The sequence below is a fragment of the Diachasmimorpha longicaudata genome, chromosome 9 (genome assembly GCF_034640455.1).
Source record: "Diachasmimorpha longicaudata isolate KC_UGA_2023 chromosome 9, iyDiaLong2, whole genome shotgun sequence".
Taxonomy (NCBI): domain Eukaryota; kingdom Metazoa; phylum Arthropoda; class Insecta; order Hymenoptera; family Braconidae; genus Diachasmimorpha; species Diachasmimorpha longicaudata.
The window spans coordinates 3,444,272-3,460,665 of record NC_087233.1 but is presented as its reverse complement, the minus strand read 5'-3'; the positions used below and the strand labels follow the sequence as shown (position 1 = coordinate 3,460,665).

At 35.9% G+C, this 16,394-nt stretch overlaps 3 protein-coding genes across 10 annotated transcripts; 1 reads left to right on the top strand and 2 right to left on the bottom strand.

The window, feature by feature from the left end:
- Positions 1 to 354: 354 nt before the first annotated feature.
- Positions 355 to 6,096, top strand: LOC135165796 (FACT complex subunit spt16). 2 transcript variants are annotated; one of them, XM_064127461.1, is made up of 6 exons: positions 355 to 676; positions 889 to 1,311; positions 1,686 to 4,348; positions 4,980 to 5,045; positions 5,119 to 5,229; positions 5,755 to 6,096. In XM_064127461.1, exons 1-6 carry the CDS (start codon positions 608 to 610, stop codon positions 5,759 to 5,761), a joined length of 3,339 nt encoding a protein of 1,112 aa, XP_063983531.1. In that variant the 5' UTR covers positions 355 to 607; the 3' UTR covers positions 5,762 to 6,096. The 2 variants fall into 2 exon arrangements, with proteins under 2 accessions (XP_063983531.1, XP_063983532.1); XM_064127462.1 differs by lacking the exon at positions 4,980 to 5,045.
- A 597-nt stretch (positions 6,097 to 6,693) lies between these two features.
- Positions 6,694 to 7,596, bottom strand: LOC135165816 (uncharacterized). Its single transcript, XM_064127517.1, has 2 exons — positions 7,457 to 7,596; positions 6,694 to 7,104 (listed from the first exon to the last, which is right to left on the bottom strand). Exon 2 carries the CDS (start codon positions 7,102 to 7,104, stop codon positions 6,811 to 6,813), a length of 294 nt encoding a protein of 97 aa, XP_063983587.1. The 5' UTR covers positions 7,457 to 7,596; the 3' UTR covers positions 6,694 to 6,810.
- Positions 7,597 to 7,773: 177 nt separating this feature from the next.
- Ptpmeg (Protein tyrosine phosphatase Meg) lies at positions 7,774 to 16,282 on the bottom strand. Of its 7 annotated transcripts, none has more exons than XM_064127475.1 (11): positions 15,626 to 16,282; positions 15,325 to 15,520; positions 13,265 to 13,602; positions 13,127 to 13,175; positions 12,273 to 12,561; positions 12,101 to 12,182; positions 11,299 to 11,852; positions 10,537 to 10,714; positions 10,236 to 10,403; positions 9,166 to 10,170; positions 7,774 to 8,899 (listed from the first exon to the last, which is right to left on the bottom strand). In XM_064127475.1, the coding sequence occupies exons 2-11, from the start codon at positions 15,365 to 15,367 to the stop codon at positions 8,816 to 8,818; spliced, it is 2,790 nt and encodes a 929-aa protein (XP_063983545.1). In that variant the 5' UTR covers positions 15,368 to 15,520; positions 15,626 to 16,282; the 3' UTR covers positions 7,774 to 8,815. The 7 variants fall into 7 exon arrangements, with proteins under 7 accessions (XP_063983545.1, XP_063983542.1, XP_063983546.1 ...); XM_064127472.1 differs by having other exon boundaries at positions 7,775 to 8,899; positions 12,095 to 12,182; XM_064127476.1 differs by having other exon boundaries at positions 7,775 to 8,899; positions 10,537 to 10,690; positions 12,095 to 12,182.
- Positions 16,283 to 16,394: the final 112 nt, after the last annotated feature.

Here is a 16,394-nt window from a genome sequence, read left to right as displayed (position 1 = left end):
AATAATTCAATATTTACATACACGAAATTTCATTCTCATAATTATTGTATTATTCAAGGAAAGTGTCCCAAGCTTCTTTCGTGACAACATTGACTCCTCTCATTAGACCTTAAAAATATTTTTTTGATTTCCATGACACCACAATTACGAAATGCAGTTATGATGCCCACATGTCGTAACCTGGGCCAACTGGGGTTAATAAAATTTAAGAAAATTATGTTTGTTGCTTGGAAGAGTGAATTTCATCGCGTGACCGGTCTACAAGACATCACCATCTCTGACCATTTGAATTTTGTAGACGAACCTAACCTCTCTCTTTCCACACTCCCGTTTCCCTCTCGTCCCCCTGGCGGAGTAATTGTTCGCGCCATCTCACCTCAGTAAACGGCTTTTTCGTCCACTTTTTTTCTCAATCACGTACAGCAAGCGTCCTGAGATTATTCCAATTATTCCATAAGAATAACTATTAAGAAAATGTAAACGAGTGATTATCACGTGAACATTCAACAGTTTTACGCGTTAGGAGATATTAAATAGAGTGAATATAGATTTTTTATTTTTACATTTTGTATCGGCGTATCAATAGTGGACTAACCTCCAAACAACTATGGCGAACGTTGTTCTGGACAAGGAGACCTTCTTTCGGCGAATGAAACGTCTTTACACAGCATGGAAGGTATAATTACAATTTATAAGTTAATATCTAGAGAACTGGAGAGTCAATTATTAGAGTCTGTGATTTATTTTTTACGATTAATTATCGAACATGGAAATGAGGATTGAATGATGATCGACTCACTAGTTCGGGAAATATTGAATATTAGAAAAAGTTCAGTTAGTTTTTGTCGATTGTCGATGGATTCTCATGGTTTGGGCCATTGTTAACAGGAAGGCGATGTGGGGACAGACGACAGCTTCAGCAAGATGGACTGTCTGGTATCAGCAGTGGGTACCGACGAGGACATTGTCTACAGCAAATCCATGGCTCTTCAGACTTGGCTGTTTAGTTATGAACTAACAGACACGATCATGATTCTCGCTGATGATTCGATTAATTTTCTCGCCAGCAAGAAGAAGATCGAATTTCTTAGGAAGGTGGAGAGTGGCAAGACAGAGGAGACCGGGGTGCCTCCAGTGAAGCTCTTTGTCAGGGACAAGAGCGACGAGGATAAAGCGAATTTTGCCAAGTTGATTGATGTTATCAAGGGCAGCAAGAAGGGAAAGACCCTGGGGGTTTTCTCGAAGGAGAATTATCCTGGAGCATTCATGGATGCCTGGAGGACTGCCATAAAACCAGAGAGTTTTGATACTGTAAGAATGAAAAATACTCATGATATTTCTACAAATGGGAGAAAATGTTGAAAATTATGACGATTATTTTTTCGATTTTTCTTTCTGCAACAAATTAAATAGCACTGCAGGTCAATCTTATTATGAAATAGAAATGTTACAGAAATATTATGTTATTATTGTGGCTCTATTTACGTTTGTGCGACTTTATGATGTACACAAATCCCAATATTATCTGAGAATCGATGAGTGAATCTCAATACAAATGAAATCCGAAACAAATGACGACTCCTTTGCGATTTTAATAATGAAAAATATAAAAAATCTATACATAGATTCACATTAGTTGAAATATCACGAATAGGAGTTTTTGATTTGTTCCTTCTGATTTTCAGGTGGATGTGAGTGCATCCTGTGCCTACGTCATGTGCCCAAAGGAGGAAATTGAAATTCTAACAGTGAAGAAAGCGTGCCTCGTATCAGTAGACGTATTCACAAAATACCTGAAAGACCAAATAATGGAGATCATTGATTCAGATAAAAAAGTGAAGCACTCAAAATTAGCAGATGGTGTTGATCAAGCCCTGACCAATAAGAAGTACGTGACTGGTGTGGATGTTTCCCAAGTGGATAATTGTTACCCAGCGATCATTCAATCTGGAGGGAATTACACTCTGAAATTCTCAGTGGTATCGGACAAAAATAATCTTCACTTTGGTGTTATAATCTGTTCGTTGGGAGCTCGTTACAAATCTTACTGCTCTAATATCGTGAGAACTCTTCTAGTTAATCCTACGAAATCCATTGAAGACAATTACAACTTCCTCCTGAATCTCGAAGAGGAAATTCTGAAGAAACTCACAGCAGGTGTTAAAATAAGTTCTGTCTATGACACTGGAATTAAATACGTGAAGAGTGAAAAACCGGAGATGATAGATCACTTGACGAAGAACTTTGGTTTTGCCATGGGAATTGAATTTCGAGAATCGTCACTCCTGATCGGTCCCAAAACTCATGCAGTCGCCAAGAAGGGAATGGTATTCAATGTCAACGTTGGTTTATCAAATTTATCAAATTCTGAAGCAACCGATAAGGAAGGCAAGAACTACGCCCTCTTCATAGGTGATACCGTTGTTGTCAACGAGTCAAGTCCAGCTACTGTTCTGACGACATCGAAAAAAAAGATGAAGAATATTGGGATTTACGTGAAGGACGACGAGGAAGAGGAGGAAGAGGAATCGGGAAAGGAGAATGAGCCAAAGCCTGAGATCTTAGGACGGGGTAAACGCAGTGCTGTTATTGAATCCAAACTCAGGACTGAACACAGCTCTGAGGAGAAGAGGAAACAGCATCAGAAGGAACTTGCACAGCAGTTGAATGAAATAGCGAAAGCAAGATTAGCTCAACAGTCGGGTGGTAAAGAGCAGGAAAAAATTAGAAAATCAACTGTGTCTTACAAGAGTCTCAATCACATGCCCAGAGAGACTGAAGTGAAGGAATTGAAGCTCTACGTTGATAAGAAATATGAAACCGTGATACTGCCGATTTTTGGTACACCAGTGCCCTTTCATATTTCTACAATTAAAAATATTTCTCAATCTGTTGAGGGAGATTACACTTACCTGAGGATAAATTTTTTCCATCCTGGAGCAACAATGGGAAGAAATGAGGGAGGCAGCTATCCCCAGCCTGACGCTACATTTGTCAAAGAAGTCACTTACAGATCTACCAATACTAAGGAACCTGGTGAGATATCAGCACCATCCTCCAATCTCAATACCGCATTTAGATTGATCAAAGAGGTCCAGAAGAAATTCAAGAATAGAGAGGCTGAGGAGAGGGAGAAAGAGGATCTTGTTAAACAAGACACACTCGTTCTTTCCCAGAATAAGGGAAATCCCAAACTCAAGGATCTCTACATCAGACCGAATATTGTCACCAAGAGAATGACTGGTGGACTTGAGGCTCATACCAATGGATTCAGATACACTTCTGTTAGAGGGGACAAAGTCGACATTCTTTACAACAATATTAAGAATGCATTCTTTCAACCTGGTGATGGTGAGATGATCATACTTCTGCATTTCCACCTGAAACATGCCATTATGTTTGGAAAGAAGAAACACGTTGATGTACAATTTTATACCGAAGTTGGAGAAATAACTACTGATCTGGGAAAGCATCAGCACATGCATGATAGAGATGATTTAGCTGCTGAACAGTCTGAGAGAGAGCTCAGGCATAAATTGAAAACAGCTTTTAAGTCGTTTTGTGAGAAGGTGGAATCAATGACAAAGCAGGAAATTGAGTTTGATACACCTTTCAGGGATCTTGGATTTCCAGGTGCACCTTTCAGAAGTACTGTACTCCTTCAACCGACATCTGGATGTCTCGTCAATCTGACGGAATGGCCACCATTTGTTATTACTCTTGAGGATGTTGAACTTGTGCACTTCGAGAGAGTTCAGTTTCATCTCAAGAATTTCGATATGATATTTGTTTTTAAGGATTATCAAAAGAGAGTAGCTATGGTCAATGCCATTCCCATGCACATGCTGGATCATGTGAAGGAGTGGCTCAACTCATGTGACATTCGTTACTCGGAGGGTGTTCAGAGCTTGAACTGGGCTAAGATCATGAAGACAATCACTGAGGATCCTGAGGGATTCTTTGAGAGTGGTGGCTGGACATTTTTGGATCCTGAGAGTGATGCTGAGAATGAGGAAGTCGATGATGAGGAGGAGGAGGAGGATGATGCTTATGAGCCAACGGATATTGAGAGCGAAGAGGAGAGCGACGATGACTCGGAGTATTCGGAGGCGTCTGAAGACTCGGAGAGTGATGAGGAGGAGTTGGGTAGCTCCGAGGAGTCTGGTAAGGATTGGAGTGACTTGGAGAGGGAGGCTGCTGAAGAGGATAAGGAGAGGGGAGATGGGAGCTTTGGAAGAAATGAATTTCCCAAAAAGAAGTCTGAACCCTCGAGATCGAAGGATAAACACAGACACTCGGGGAGCTCCAAGGGAAAGGGATCTTCATCTTCGTCGAGGGATAAACACAGGTAATTTATGATTTTTTAATTAGTATTTGTATAAATTAATGAGGAAAATTTGTTTCGTGGAAGAAAAGGTATTTAAAGTTGCTCTAACCGGTTAGAATATTCAAAAATTATGGAAAACTACAGGAAATTATGAGGAAATTCGACCACTTTTGACATTGTCTTTGTTTTATGAAATTAATTATTCTTTCTGTTCGAGAAAATAAAATAAACAGGCAAAGCTTGAGGTAGAGTCTTATGGAAAATTAATATTTCTATTACTTTCAAAGATTAAAAGTTGAATTTTTAATCATTGAGATGTAAAAAAAGTCAAGGAATTTTTCTGCGCTTCGTAGATGATTTCCAATATGGGGAACAAGTTCTATTATTTCTTTATAAGAAGGAAATGTTTTTTATGAATATCAATACTTTCGAAAATTTAATTTAGATAATGCTGACTATGAAGAAACTTTTTAGAATTTTATACCCTCAATTAGTTGGAAAATTTGGCAACAAAAAGTATTCAAAACCGGCGTATGCGGTCGGTAAGACACCGACGTGAGGGTAGAGCTACTTTAAATCAACGAATATGTTGTTTTTGTGATTAAAATAGTTGATAGTTAATGTGGATGGGGAATTTTGTTAATCGTTAAAGAACGGATCGAACGAGGAGTGGGGGTTCACATAGAAAAGTGTCTCCTTCCAAGTCATCCAAACACAGGTGATTAACCAGTTTTGTTAAATACTCATAACTGATGTGTTATTAATTTTTTCTATAAATATTTTCGCAACAGCCCGAAGAAGAGTGACAGACACGACAAACATCGATCGTCACATTCATCATCTTCCAGTAAGAAACGATCCAGGGAGGACAGCGGAGAACGCAGAAGCCCCAAAAAATCCAGGTAAATAAATATTTAGAAAATTTGAAAATTTTATAAGTTTCGAGGAAATTAATTGATTTTGGGTTCAAAGTTTGTTTTTATATTTTATTTTTATTTTTTACAAGAATATGTCAAGTCAATCTAAATATTCAAACCAACAAGTTTATGAATCAAACTTGAGTTTATAATTCAGTGGCAAAACGGATTAACTGGGAAAAGACAAATTTTAAAGGAGATTTGAAAAAATGGTTGTGGTTTTTCTGTTCTGAGTTTATTCAATGTCAATTGCAAATTTCACTACGTGATAAATCACGTTAAATTTTGATGTTAAACTAAGTCCAAAACTCAAATGGTTTCTGCAGTAAAGGAATTCCGTCTTCATGAGTCGATTAACATAAAAAAACAATTTCAGTAACAATCGACTAAAACCGTTGGACCATTTCACTATTGAATTGCTAATTTCTTATGTTTTTATCATTTAAATAATGAGGATAATTCACTGGTTTAGCCGATTATTCCATTATCATTTTTACAATCTTGTTTCAGGAAATAATGCGGCATGGAGACTTTCTCAGTTCGAGCGCCATCAGGATCATTGCAACAGTCTCCAGTCAAAGAGTTGATCAGGAGCCCAATAAGCTGTACACATTCATTCAAATCGAAAACAATTAATATCCCAAAAAAGTTGATTAATCGAGTAGCAAGTCAATCAGTTGGATAATTTATTGCTCTCAGTTTAATGTACAAAATAATATTTCGCTATCATTTTTTTTACAATCACTTACGACGAAGTAATTATTGTAAGCTGAGTTAAATGGATAATTCATTCTCATGAAATTTTGGTCTTAATTGTATTATCAATAAATTTAATAAGTTTTTCAAACCAAATGGGAATTTTATTTCTACGCTGTCATTGCCTGTGGACGACTAAACGTACGAAATTTCATTGACACTATTTGCCCTTTAAATATTATTTATGGACCATAAATTAATTTTGAAATTATATGATTATTTAAACATCGAATATTCCTTATTATCTAATATTGGGAACCTTTCGAAAATGTGACAACCGAAAATTTGCTTAATTTTTAAGAAATATCGTCAGATTAATGAAAAATAGATTTTGACTCTAGATACTCAGTAATTTTTCAAGATTACCGCATTTTTGTAATTTTTTAGCTATAAAATTTTTAGCAAAATTTTTAGTTGCCGAATTTCACAATTTCAATGGTCTCGAAATTTTCATTAAAAAAAAACTCATTCTTCATGAATTACGTATTCGCAAAGTAGGAAGTGAAAGTTCCGTTCGTTCAACTTTCTCCGCCTCATCGTGCCCCAGGCGGCATAATATGTTTTATAAACCCCTCAGGTGCAAAAATAAACCTGAAGTTTTCACCCATCATTCACGTTTTAACACTCTCGCGTCCCCCTTTTTTACGGGTGAAAGTGTGACTCACTGAGGCCCCAAATGAACAACAATATTCATAAAAAAAAACTTTTTATTAGAAATATATGTAAAACATCTGGGAAGTAAAAAAATTCAAAATCTAGATGAATCGCTTCATCGTCGTCACTAATTAATTAAATTTCCTTTTCCATAAGTTAATGACGCCCAATTAGGTCGACCTGTTGCTGAAGATTGTTGATGACCTCTGGGGGCACCTGACCCTTCAAAATCTCGAAGAGATTGATCTTGTGATCGCCCGGGATCGACTCGTAAGCTCCCACTTCAATTCCTTCTTGGACTTTATGAATTATCGCATCTGGGGGAAGGAGATAACTATTCTGTGCCTGTTTTATGGCTTCAGAACTGAAAAGGTCACCGTCTTTTTGCCGGGGGAAGGCTGTTACTACTCCCAGGAGTAGCAGTGCAACTGCTAACGTGCACACTTTCATCTAAAACAGGAAAATACAGTCTTCATCGATTAAATAAAATAATCGCATACTCTTTAAAAAAAAAAACACACATTGAAATACACAAAATTGTTAAAACATTTTCGAAATCTTCTAAAATCACTTTGTATTATCCAGGGAAAACCACTTTCCAACGCTCAAAAAATAATTTTCCAGTAAAAAAGTTTTTTCAACTGAAAACTTCCCAAATAACTCATTAGATCAGTGACAAAAAAATAATTAGAGCATTCAATGACTCGTAATTAATTAAAAATGTAACGAAAAAAACATTAAGTGTTGAAATAGCAATTAGGAACCGCGAAACCAATTAACAAAAAATAATTAAATTGCTTACGATTGTGGTGATGTTTATAGCGTTGCACAAACAAGACTAAATAATCCAAAGTTGTCTGATGTCTTTTATACCGAAAGAGAGGTAGAAGCTGACAGATGGACACGTGTAGTGAATCCTCTTACTCTCATGTTCCCCCCAATTTTCCGTCAAGCATCCACTGGTAGGGGAAGGGACGACCCCAATAATTACTATTCCTAATGCAATGTATTACAGAAAACAAAAATAAGACGAAAAATGTTTCATCAGAAAGACGAAAAATTCATAAACAAAGTGATAATCTATTGTGCAAGGCTTTAAATTTATAGTAATAACACATAAACTCATCATTTTTATTATAAAATGATTTATTTATTCTTTCATGATAGTCAAAATACAAATTAAACTCGACTAGACAGCTATTAATACGTCCATATTGATTTCCTTAATCTCTAATTTTTCACTTGAAAAATATCAAACTGGGATGAATTTTGAATAATTTATATTGTTAAAAAAATAAAATTGACACGAATTAATTATGACTATCGTTAAGTATAAAAAATTTGAGGTTTTACGTTTAATTGTAGCTCTGGACGATTTATCAGTTGTTAGCTACCGATGAATTTGTGGCACAGATTTATATAATTGGTAAAAATACTATTCTACGTATATCTACGATATTTACATAAATTAATTATAAAAATTCTCCGCATCGCATAAATAATTTCCAATCACTTGAGTTTTGGAAGGACAACATGCAAAAATTACTGTAAATTACTATTAGATTGGAATTTTTCGTTCCTCTCCATCCATTTATTAATGAAAAATACTTGATTAATTGAAAACTCCTCGATATCAAATTTATCACACGCCCAGGTAGCATATACCTGGATAAGTTAATTAACTTTATGTTTGAGGACAAAACAGTGTCTTCAGGTTTTTTTACAACTGCTATTAAATGTCTATATAATAATTAGGGAGGTTTCATCATAACGCGGGTTATTGTCACTTATGTAAAAATTATCTATAATCGTTTCGCAAACATTAAAAAAATACTAATCCAGTGGAAAAATGGTAAAACGTATTAGTTTCATCAGACGTAAATGACAGTTTTTATGACAAACATTGCCCTGACGTAAAACTACTGATTTCCATGATATTTATCTCCAAATAAAATTATAAATTAATATAATATAATTATAATTATGTTTTTGAGGCTCAACGTTTTTACATCTTGTCAATTATTGTGTAATTATCTGACTAACAAGAGGATTTGAGAAATAACGTTGCAAAGTATATTTTCTCGATAAATCTATTCGTTCTCGAGATAATTCTAATTAACATAAATTTAAATTCCAAATTTGAAGATTTCACCACTTGATCTTATCTGGAAAATTCCAATAATGGTTTTGCTATGCCCTCCGTGTAGGCTTTGTGAACAGCGTCACAGACGAATTTGTACTGACTCTGCAACAACATAAAAATATTGTTTGTCATTATTACTTAAGAACAAGTCATTTTACACTTAAAATTTTGAAGGCTTTTCGAACGACTTTTCCTTAATTAAAAAATTCACGTCACATTCGGTATCACCTTATTAATTTGCTATGTAATATGTTATTTATGCACTATATATGTATAATATATAAGCACTAGATATGCAACTTATCGTTCAATGAATTTACTTTAATTATAATTAAAATACTACTATATTGATAAAAAAAATAACTCACAGCATTTTGAATCATCATAGCCCTCTGATCCCTCATAGCCCTGACAATATCCAGAGGATAAACAGGTTGATTAGCCTCGATAAGGCACAGAGCAGTCTCCATAAGCACTAATACCCCTGTCCTTCCAATTCCCGCACTACAATGAACAACAGCAGGTTCCACCATACCAGTCCTAGCAGCCCTGACCTTCTCAGTGAATACCGTAAATTGTCTCCAATCCCCAGGTACCTCATGATCAGGCCATCCGCAGTACTGCATATGGGTGATATCCCTCTCCTCTCCAGTATTCGTATCCCTTACCACAAATTCTCGAAAGACAAAAAAGTCCTCAGTCTTCTCTGACATCGAGGTAAGTGTCAGATTTCTAAGAGTGAGAGTCTCATCGACATTTGGCCAGTACTGATGACACTTGGTTCTGCCTTTCTCCACGAGTGTCGTCAGCATGACAACGAGAGTACTTCCAGCTTCCAAAACCATCTGCCAGAAATCAGCAACTGTTGATGCCAGTGGACCTTGTGTTGCAATATACCTGTTGATGATTCCAGACCCTGGGATCTCCATATTCACGTAGTTGGCATTGATGTAGTCACCATTGTTGGAACCCATGAGGATGACTCGAGTCACGTCATAAGGAGAAATATCCCTGTACCTATTTTTGTTTTGATTCTCTGTTTTTTTCGACTCAGAGGACGTTAGCTCGGGATTTTTCCTGTAGAGTTGCTCATACTGGGCGATAAGGGCCCCACTGGCGAGACCATCGGCCAGTAGAAGCATTGACTGAGCTAAAGCGTCTGATCCCACAGTGACATGGGGTACGTCTGGCACATATCTGTATGGGGTTTCCTCTTCTGTCGTATCTTCTGTGCCAGCTAGGGCATTGTAAAGAACGTTAGGACGAACTGTCAGGCCCAATTCACCATTTCCAGTGTCTCGAGACTGACGAATTAGGTTTACAACGTGCTCGTGAAGCATACCAGATACGTCAATTCCGTTTATATAGACGACCTGATAAAATTGACAAATTTATTTGTGATATTTACAGGAAAAATCTTGAATATTTCATCATTTACCTGATCTCCTTCATTCAATTTTGGATAACAACGATCAGCTGGTGTATTGGGAGCCACTCTAGACACCAAAATTGGCATATCAAGGTCCAGACCTCCTTTCACGTTGAAACCAAAACGTCCTTGGTCGTCGGGAGTGAGAGCAATCGTTACCAGACCCTCATCTGGTACCTAAAATCAAGTTTTTTTAAATGATTAACAAATAATTCAAATAATTTGGAGTAATTGAATCCTCAACGCATAATTTAATTCGTCAACTGTTTTCGTTAATAGAAATAATGAAATAAGGCGCTTCTTTAAATACCGGTGGAGCTGGCGAACTGGTGGGTTCACTATAATCAGGTATGTCATAAATATTCCTCTCAACAGCCGTATCATCGTCCACATAACTGAGAATTTTTGACCCTAAAACCGGTGAGAAAGCTCCTCCCTGGGGATGTAGTCCATTGATCTCTTCTCTGAGGGACAAAAAACCACCCTCACTGTGTGAAACCAGAAAAGAACATGCAACATAGAGAGCAAAGAATATATGAAAATGTTTTTCAAAATCATGGTGCCATTTTCCATTGGAATGGGTTTTTTTAGTTAAAAAAATGACTTTTGGCATCGAAAACTTGTGAGTTGATTATTATTTTTATACTAATAAATATTTTATTGGAGTTGTGTACTATACGAAAGTCCACGGTAAATATCTGCCACAAAAAAAAATTCTTTAATGTCTATCAAAATATCTCTTTGTCAAAAAAATCTCCATTGAAAACCAACACAAACGAAAAACGATTTTTTTATCAATTAAAACGATTTCTCCATTAAACTATTGAATTCCGTTACCAATCAAAAAAGGCTCCTATTAGAACAATTATTTCAATAGACGCAAAATATTAATGTTTTTGGTGGCTGATTTTTCGAGAAAAAGTTATCACAAAAATTAAAATTTAAAAAATTGTGGAAAACTCGTTTTTTTTTGTATAAAAGTTATTAATAAAAAAGGTCTAGTATTTAAGGAATGAGGTTTTTTTGACGTGCTTTCCCACATAAAACCGAAAATTTATCGTGCGTTACTCACTCATCACTTGGATTTCCTTCTCCCCAGGCCTGTCGTGGTTCCCTGGATCCCAGGGACTGAACTTTATTGTCATAAGGTCTTGGAGGTCGTGCAGGTGCTACAGCAACTTTTCCCTTCTCCTCGACAACTGGTGCCTGTACACCGTGCACCACACGTTTACTCGGCGATCTAATGAATGTTCTCTCAACCCTCGCTCTGTATTTTCCATCCTCAACAGTCTGATACTCAGTTCTGCCTGAGTATGTGAATCTGCTGCTGAGGGTAAGGGGAAATCTCCTAGGCCTCATTTTTGGACTGTGAAGTCTGAAGAAAGTGTGATGCTCGACACACGCTTTCCAGAGGTTCTTCGAACTTCTGTATGTTTGCATGTTGAATCCAAGGAGGGTGTCATAGCTCTCAGACTGTTCTCTTCTCAATTGAATGAAAAATTGTTTTCTCTTGAAGGATATTTTCACAATTTTGGACCAGGAGAATACATTTATCCTTATGCTGTTTTGAAACACAACCAGACCTATTGACGTTACTCCTAACTGGATCTCCTTGTTTGTTGAATCCTGAGAGAGAAAATTTTTTTATTAAAAAATCCAGAGCAAAATTCATTTGAAAGCTTTTAAAATTTGAATTGTCCGACAGAAAAATTGTGAAACGAGCTCCATTATTTTTTGAATTATTGGGTCATTCTTAGAATGAAGCTGAGAAGGAAAATTAAAAATTGAAATCAAGAGAAGAAAAAATAAAAGTTGGTCCCCAATTTTGTTTTTCATTCTCAAACGCGAACAACAATTAATGTGCATACCCTTGCCTTGTGTAACTCTACGCCATACATGTCCAAGCGTTTCGCATGATCCAGGAAATTAAATTCAGCATCAGCAGGTAGTTGTCCTCTGGCACGTAAAAATGACAAAATTCATAATCAGAATGAATTTCCTCAAAAGAACATAATTTATCATAAAGGAAAATAAATAAATAACTACTTGTGGAGCTTGTGCAGTTCACAAATCTTTTTCTCCATTTCTTCAGTCTGTCCAGGAATGAGTTGCAGTCTGGACAGATAGCCTGGCCCATGCTCCTCAGGATGATAATCTCCCAGTTCTGATTGAACTGTGTAACTGGCAATCAGACAGGCAGTGCTCACAGGCAGTTGTAGCTTTCCCTGCATAATATCCTTTCTTATTTGGAGATAAAATTGATACCTGGTGTACTCCTCCTGGAGTTTACTGGGATCTGATACGTAGAACTTAACACGGAAGAAGAATTGTCCGCCTGGAAAATCCAAACCATTTTTTAAAATAAATTTTTTCGAGGCAATCCAGTAGTGAAGTAAAAACAGGAAAAAAATTGTCTTCAGTTTTCATGTGAATATCTGTCAATCTCGTGGATATTCGACGAGTGTTGTGAATACCTTTCTTTTAGCTCTTAAAATTGTTTATAATATAGGTTATACATAAAATTGTCGTACACCAACTGGATTGCGAGAGATTCAACAAAATGTGATTAAAAAATTCAGTGGCGAAGTGGTGAAATGGGATAAGTTGACTTATCTCGAAATCGAGTTTTTGATCGATATCTCTGAATCTGATGGGGATAACGAAATTTCGATCCTGACATTTGTTGTAGCTGTGGATTTTCTCCACAAAAAAGTGATAATCAAAATTTTGCTCTCTTCCAGATTTTGAGATATTCATTAAAAACTGGTCAATAATCAGAAGTGATACATCTCGTTTTACCACTTCCTTACTGACTTGATTACAATGAAGATTAATTCTTCTTGTTTTCTAATTTCGCTAATGAATTTAATTATCCGGTGTTAATGAAGCCTGATCTTTACCCTTACTTCTTATCTGCTTTTTCACGGGCTTAGCAGGATCCAACCACCGCTGAAATGAATAATAAATTCTCATATAAACTCATAAATAAACAAATAATCCAAATGAAGTTGTCATTTGTCAATAATTTTCATACTCACCATAACATCAGAACTATTCGCCGAATTACTTCCGTTCTCAGCGTACTGCAGTCCAAAGTAGTCTTTCTCAATGAGCTCCAGATGATGGAAGACAAGGTCAAGGAGTGCTTGACCCTTGGCCCGTTTGTCCAGTTGGAATATGTGCTGGGTATCATCGAGGAAGACAACAGTGGCTGATAGAGATTTTAATCTTCTGTCGCGCGCCAGCTCGGCTCCTCGAACGTGGTAGCTCCCACTGGAGCCACTCAGCGCTCGTCTAGATACACTCTCGATCATATCAACGAAATGATGGTGAGTCAACCACCCTCGTGGCACCGTAGGACATCCCCATCGATAGCCTTCACAGAATTACAAATTCATTTATCAAAGACATTCTATGACAGGTACAATCACGTATTCTATGGTATGTGGCGAAAGAAAAATGAATATATACAATTGTTTTTACTTAATAATGTTAATTCAATTTAATTATTACTTAGATAATTAATTGAATTCTCTTTTCATTTCATTTTGAATTAAGAATTTGTTGTTCAATGAAATTACGAAAGTTAATGAAAAGAGTGGATGTTTCGGCTTTAAACAAACATATTCTGTAGTTTGGAAATTATCTATTGAATTTGCAAATATCATGCAATGGTTATATTATAAAAACCAAATTTCATAATAACAATTATGGGAAAGTCTGTTGAAAGCAACGGAAACAGCAATTCAAATAATGTCATTTGAAATATGATTATTGTCAAAAAGCATTGAAAGTTACAATTTGAATTGATATTTTAATTATCTGGGACCTTCAATCCATATTTTCTGTGAAGTTAACAAAGGAGAAAGAGATAAATAAATCGTAAAGTACATATTTTACATATGTTATATCTACATATAGTATAGAACGAATATATGATATACAGATTTAATCCAATTTAATTCAATTAAATTGAATGACACATTTAATGTATATTGATATTATACATATACGTATATACATATTATATCACAATATTTAATTTTTTTGAAAAAAGTATTATATTGTATGCTTTGACAAAATAGCACGATAACACAAAACATTACGTTTTTTAATTGAGGAATTTAAAAATTAGGTTTCCACGAGTGATAATTAGAAGTGAAATTAAAAATTACATCTCATTTCAACTTTTGGATAACGAAATGGGAAATTTTGGGTGACAGTTGACTGAGGGCACTAGAAAAAACAAATCATGCTCGAGATATATTTAAGCATTTGGAAATGAGCACTGGGTAATTTGCGTATATTATTCAGGATTTGGGAGAATTTAGTTGATTCCAAATAAAAATTGTAATGTAATTATTTTTATTACATTCCATTTCCGTTGTTTCACTTGTCAAAGGAAACTTCATCAACACTTGAATATCACGATACCCAGAATTAATCGCACAGAACGTGTGCTTAATTATTTAATTGAATATTCTCATTGACACTATTACGTGACAATCATTTTTATTCAAAGAAGGGGAACTTTCGGTTTATATTAAAAACAATAGAGTAAACTGAATTAATTAAAAATTCTCATTCTACTGAAATTAGACTCTCGAATCGCATCAATTATTGGACTCATGAACAAGAAAAATGTTAAAACTCTTGAAAACACTTGGGGAATGTTCTCTCGTGAATGAAAAATAAAGACTGCTGATTTCAACAGTAATGAGAATTAGACACTTGACTGAACATTGCAATGTCACTGACAATTTCGTAATTTTGAAATTACCAGGTTCATAATTAAATCAATTTATTATGCCCTCACGATTTATCGTAATCGAAAATTGAAAATATTGCACGAAAACTCAACTTTCCTCGGAATTATATAATTGTTAATGCCCCAGGTATTTGGCATTAGAGCCAGAATAATGTGGAATGGGGGATTCTCAAAATAGTTACAACCCCCCTCCTCTTCAATCCTCCCAAATTCACATGTTTATCTCAAACAAATGGATCAGAACGAGATTTTAGAAAATGAAAATGGAAAAAATTGTCGAGAGGGCGAGGTGAAAGGGATCTTCTCCGTAAATCATCATTATCTTCAGACCTGATGATGCGATATGAATAAGTGACGTCTCATTGTAAAACATAAAGAGAAATCTTCAATCTGCCATAAAAACAAAATTCTTTCACTCTGCCGATTTCGAGATATCAATGATTAAAAAGTCCTCAATTCCAAACTGTTTTGCAAACGAGATTTTTTTGACTAAAGCCATTGTTACTCTCCAAAGCTTGAAAAATACCTTAAAAATAAAAAATAAAAATTTGTCAATTGGATTGATTCGGTCGCGAGATATTGAAAGAGAGACGTACAATTTTTTGGCATTTTAGAAAAATCATTTACTCACATTCATAACCCGTTTCACAGAAATTCCAAAGTACCGTGCCACTTCAAAATTTCCACCACCTCCAGAATCCCCAGTGGTATCACTTCCCCTGAGATCCACAAAAAAAAATATCGCACAACTTCACCAAATCGACCTCAATTGTGTCAATTAACTTTGAGTGCCTCGGGGCGTTGAAAAATTAATTCTACAATTTTTTTTTCTCCTCCGGCGTCAAAAAACACTCCACGTTAGCCCCAATGCAATCCCCAATGAATTTTCATCCCTGAAAAACCTCGACAATTGGGTGCTCGGCAGTCAAATGACCTTTTTGTCAGGTGAAAGTTATTACTGATGACGATTTAACACACTGAAATAACAGTAGGAACTACTAAATTAATTCCGCGAGACTCCAATAAGCAATAACCATTCCAAAACGTTTTGTTTCATTGCTATCCCCACTCCAAAGCACTTCAACCACTTGCGGATCTATTGGACTATTGAAAAAAAAAACACAATTCGTCACAAGGAGTTTGGACTTATCCCCAGCATCACCACTACTCAATGAATAACTCAAGTAGCAATTAAATTACTAATTCATTTCTCGATTAATTCTCTCCAAATGAAATAAAAAAACAGGAGAATGAAATTGTTGAGCCGGACCAAACGATTGTTTTGTGAGATCACCGTCAGAGGGCAGGAGTGCCTCGATTCATGCGCAGATTGATGCGCTGTAGACGAGCGCCGCCATGTTGCAAGGTGTCATGCGCCCGTCGGCAATGATCGCCAGTGT

Bases quoted from the DNA above. Each gene is read 5' to 3' on its own strand.
- LOC135165796 (XM_064127461.1), top strand. From the start codon at position 608: ATGGCGAACGTTGTTCTGGACAAGGAGACCTTCTTTCGGCGAATGAAA. The intron at 677-888 runs GTATAATTACAA...CATTGTTAACAG, and splicing joins GTCTTTACACAGCATGGAAG to GAAGGCGATGTGGGGACAGA. The intron at 4,349-4,979 runs GTAATTTATGAT...TAATCGTTAAAG, and splicing joins TCGTCGAGGGATAAACACAG to AACGGATCGAACGAGGAGTG.
- LOC135165816 (XM_064127517.1), bottom strand. From the start codon at position 7,104: ATGAAAGTGTGCACGTTAGCAGTTGCACTGCTACTCCTGGGAGTAGTA.
- Ptpmeg (XM_064127472.1), bottom strand. From the start codon at position 15,367: ATGTTTTACAATGAGACGTCACTTATTCATATCGCATCATCAG. The intron at 13,603-15,324 runs GTCTGAAGATAA...AATTCTGTGAAG, and splicing joins TATTCATATCGCATCATCAG to GCTATCGATGGGGATGTCCT. The intron at 11,853-12,094 runs GTATGCACATTA...TTTCTCTCTCAG, and splicing joins TAGAGTTACACAAGGCAAGG to GATTCAACAAACAAGGAGAT.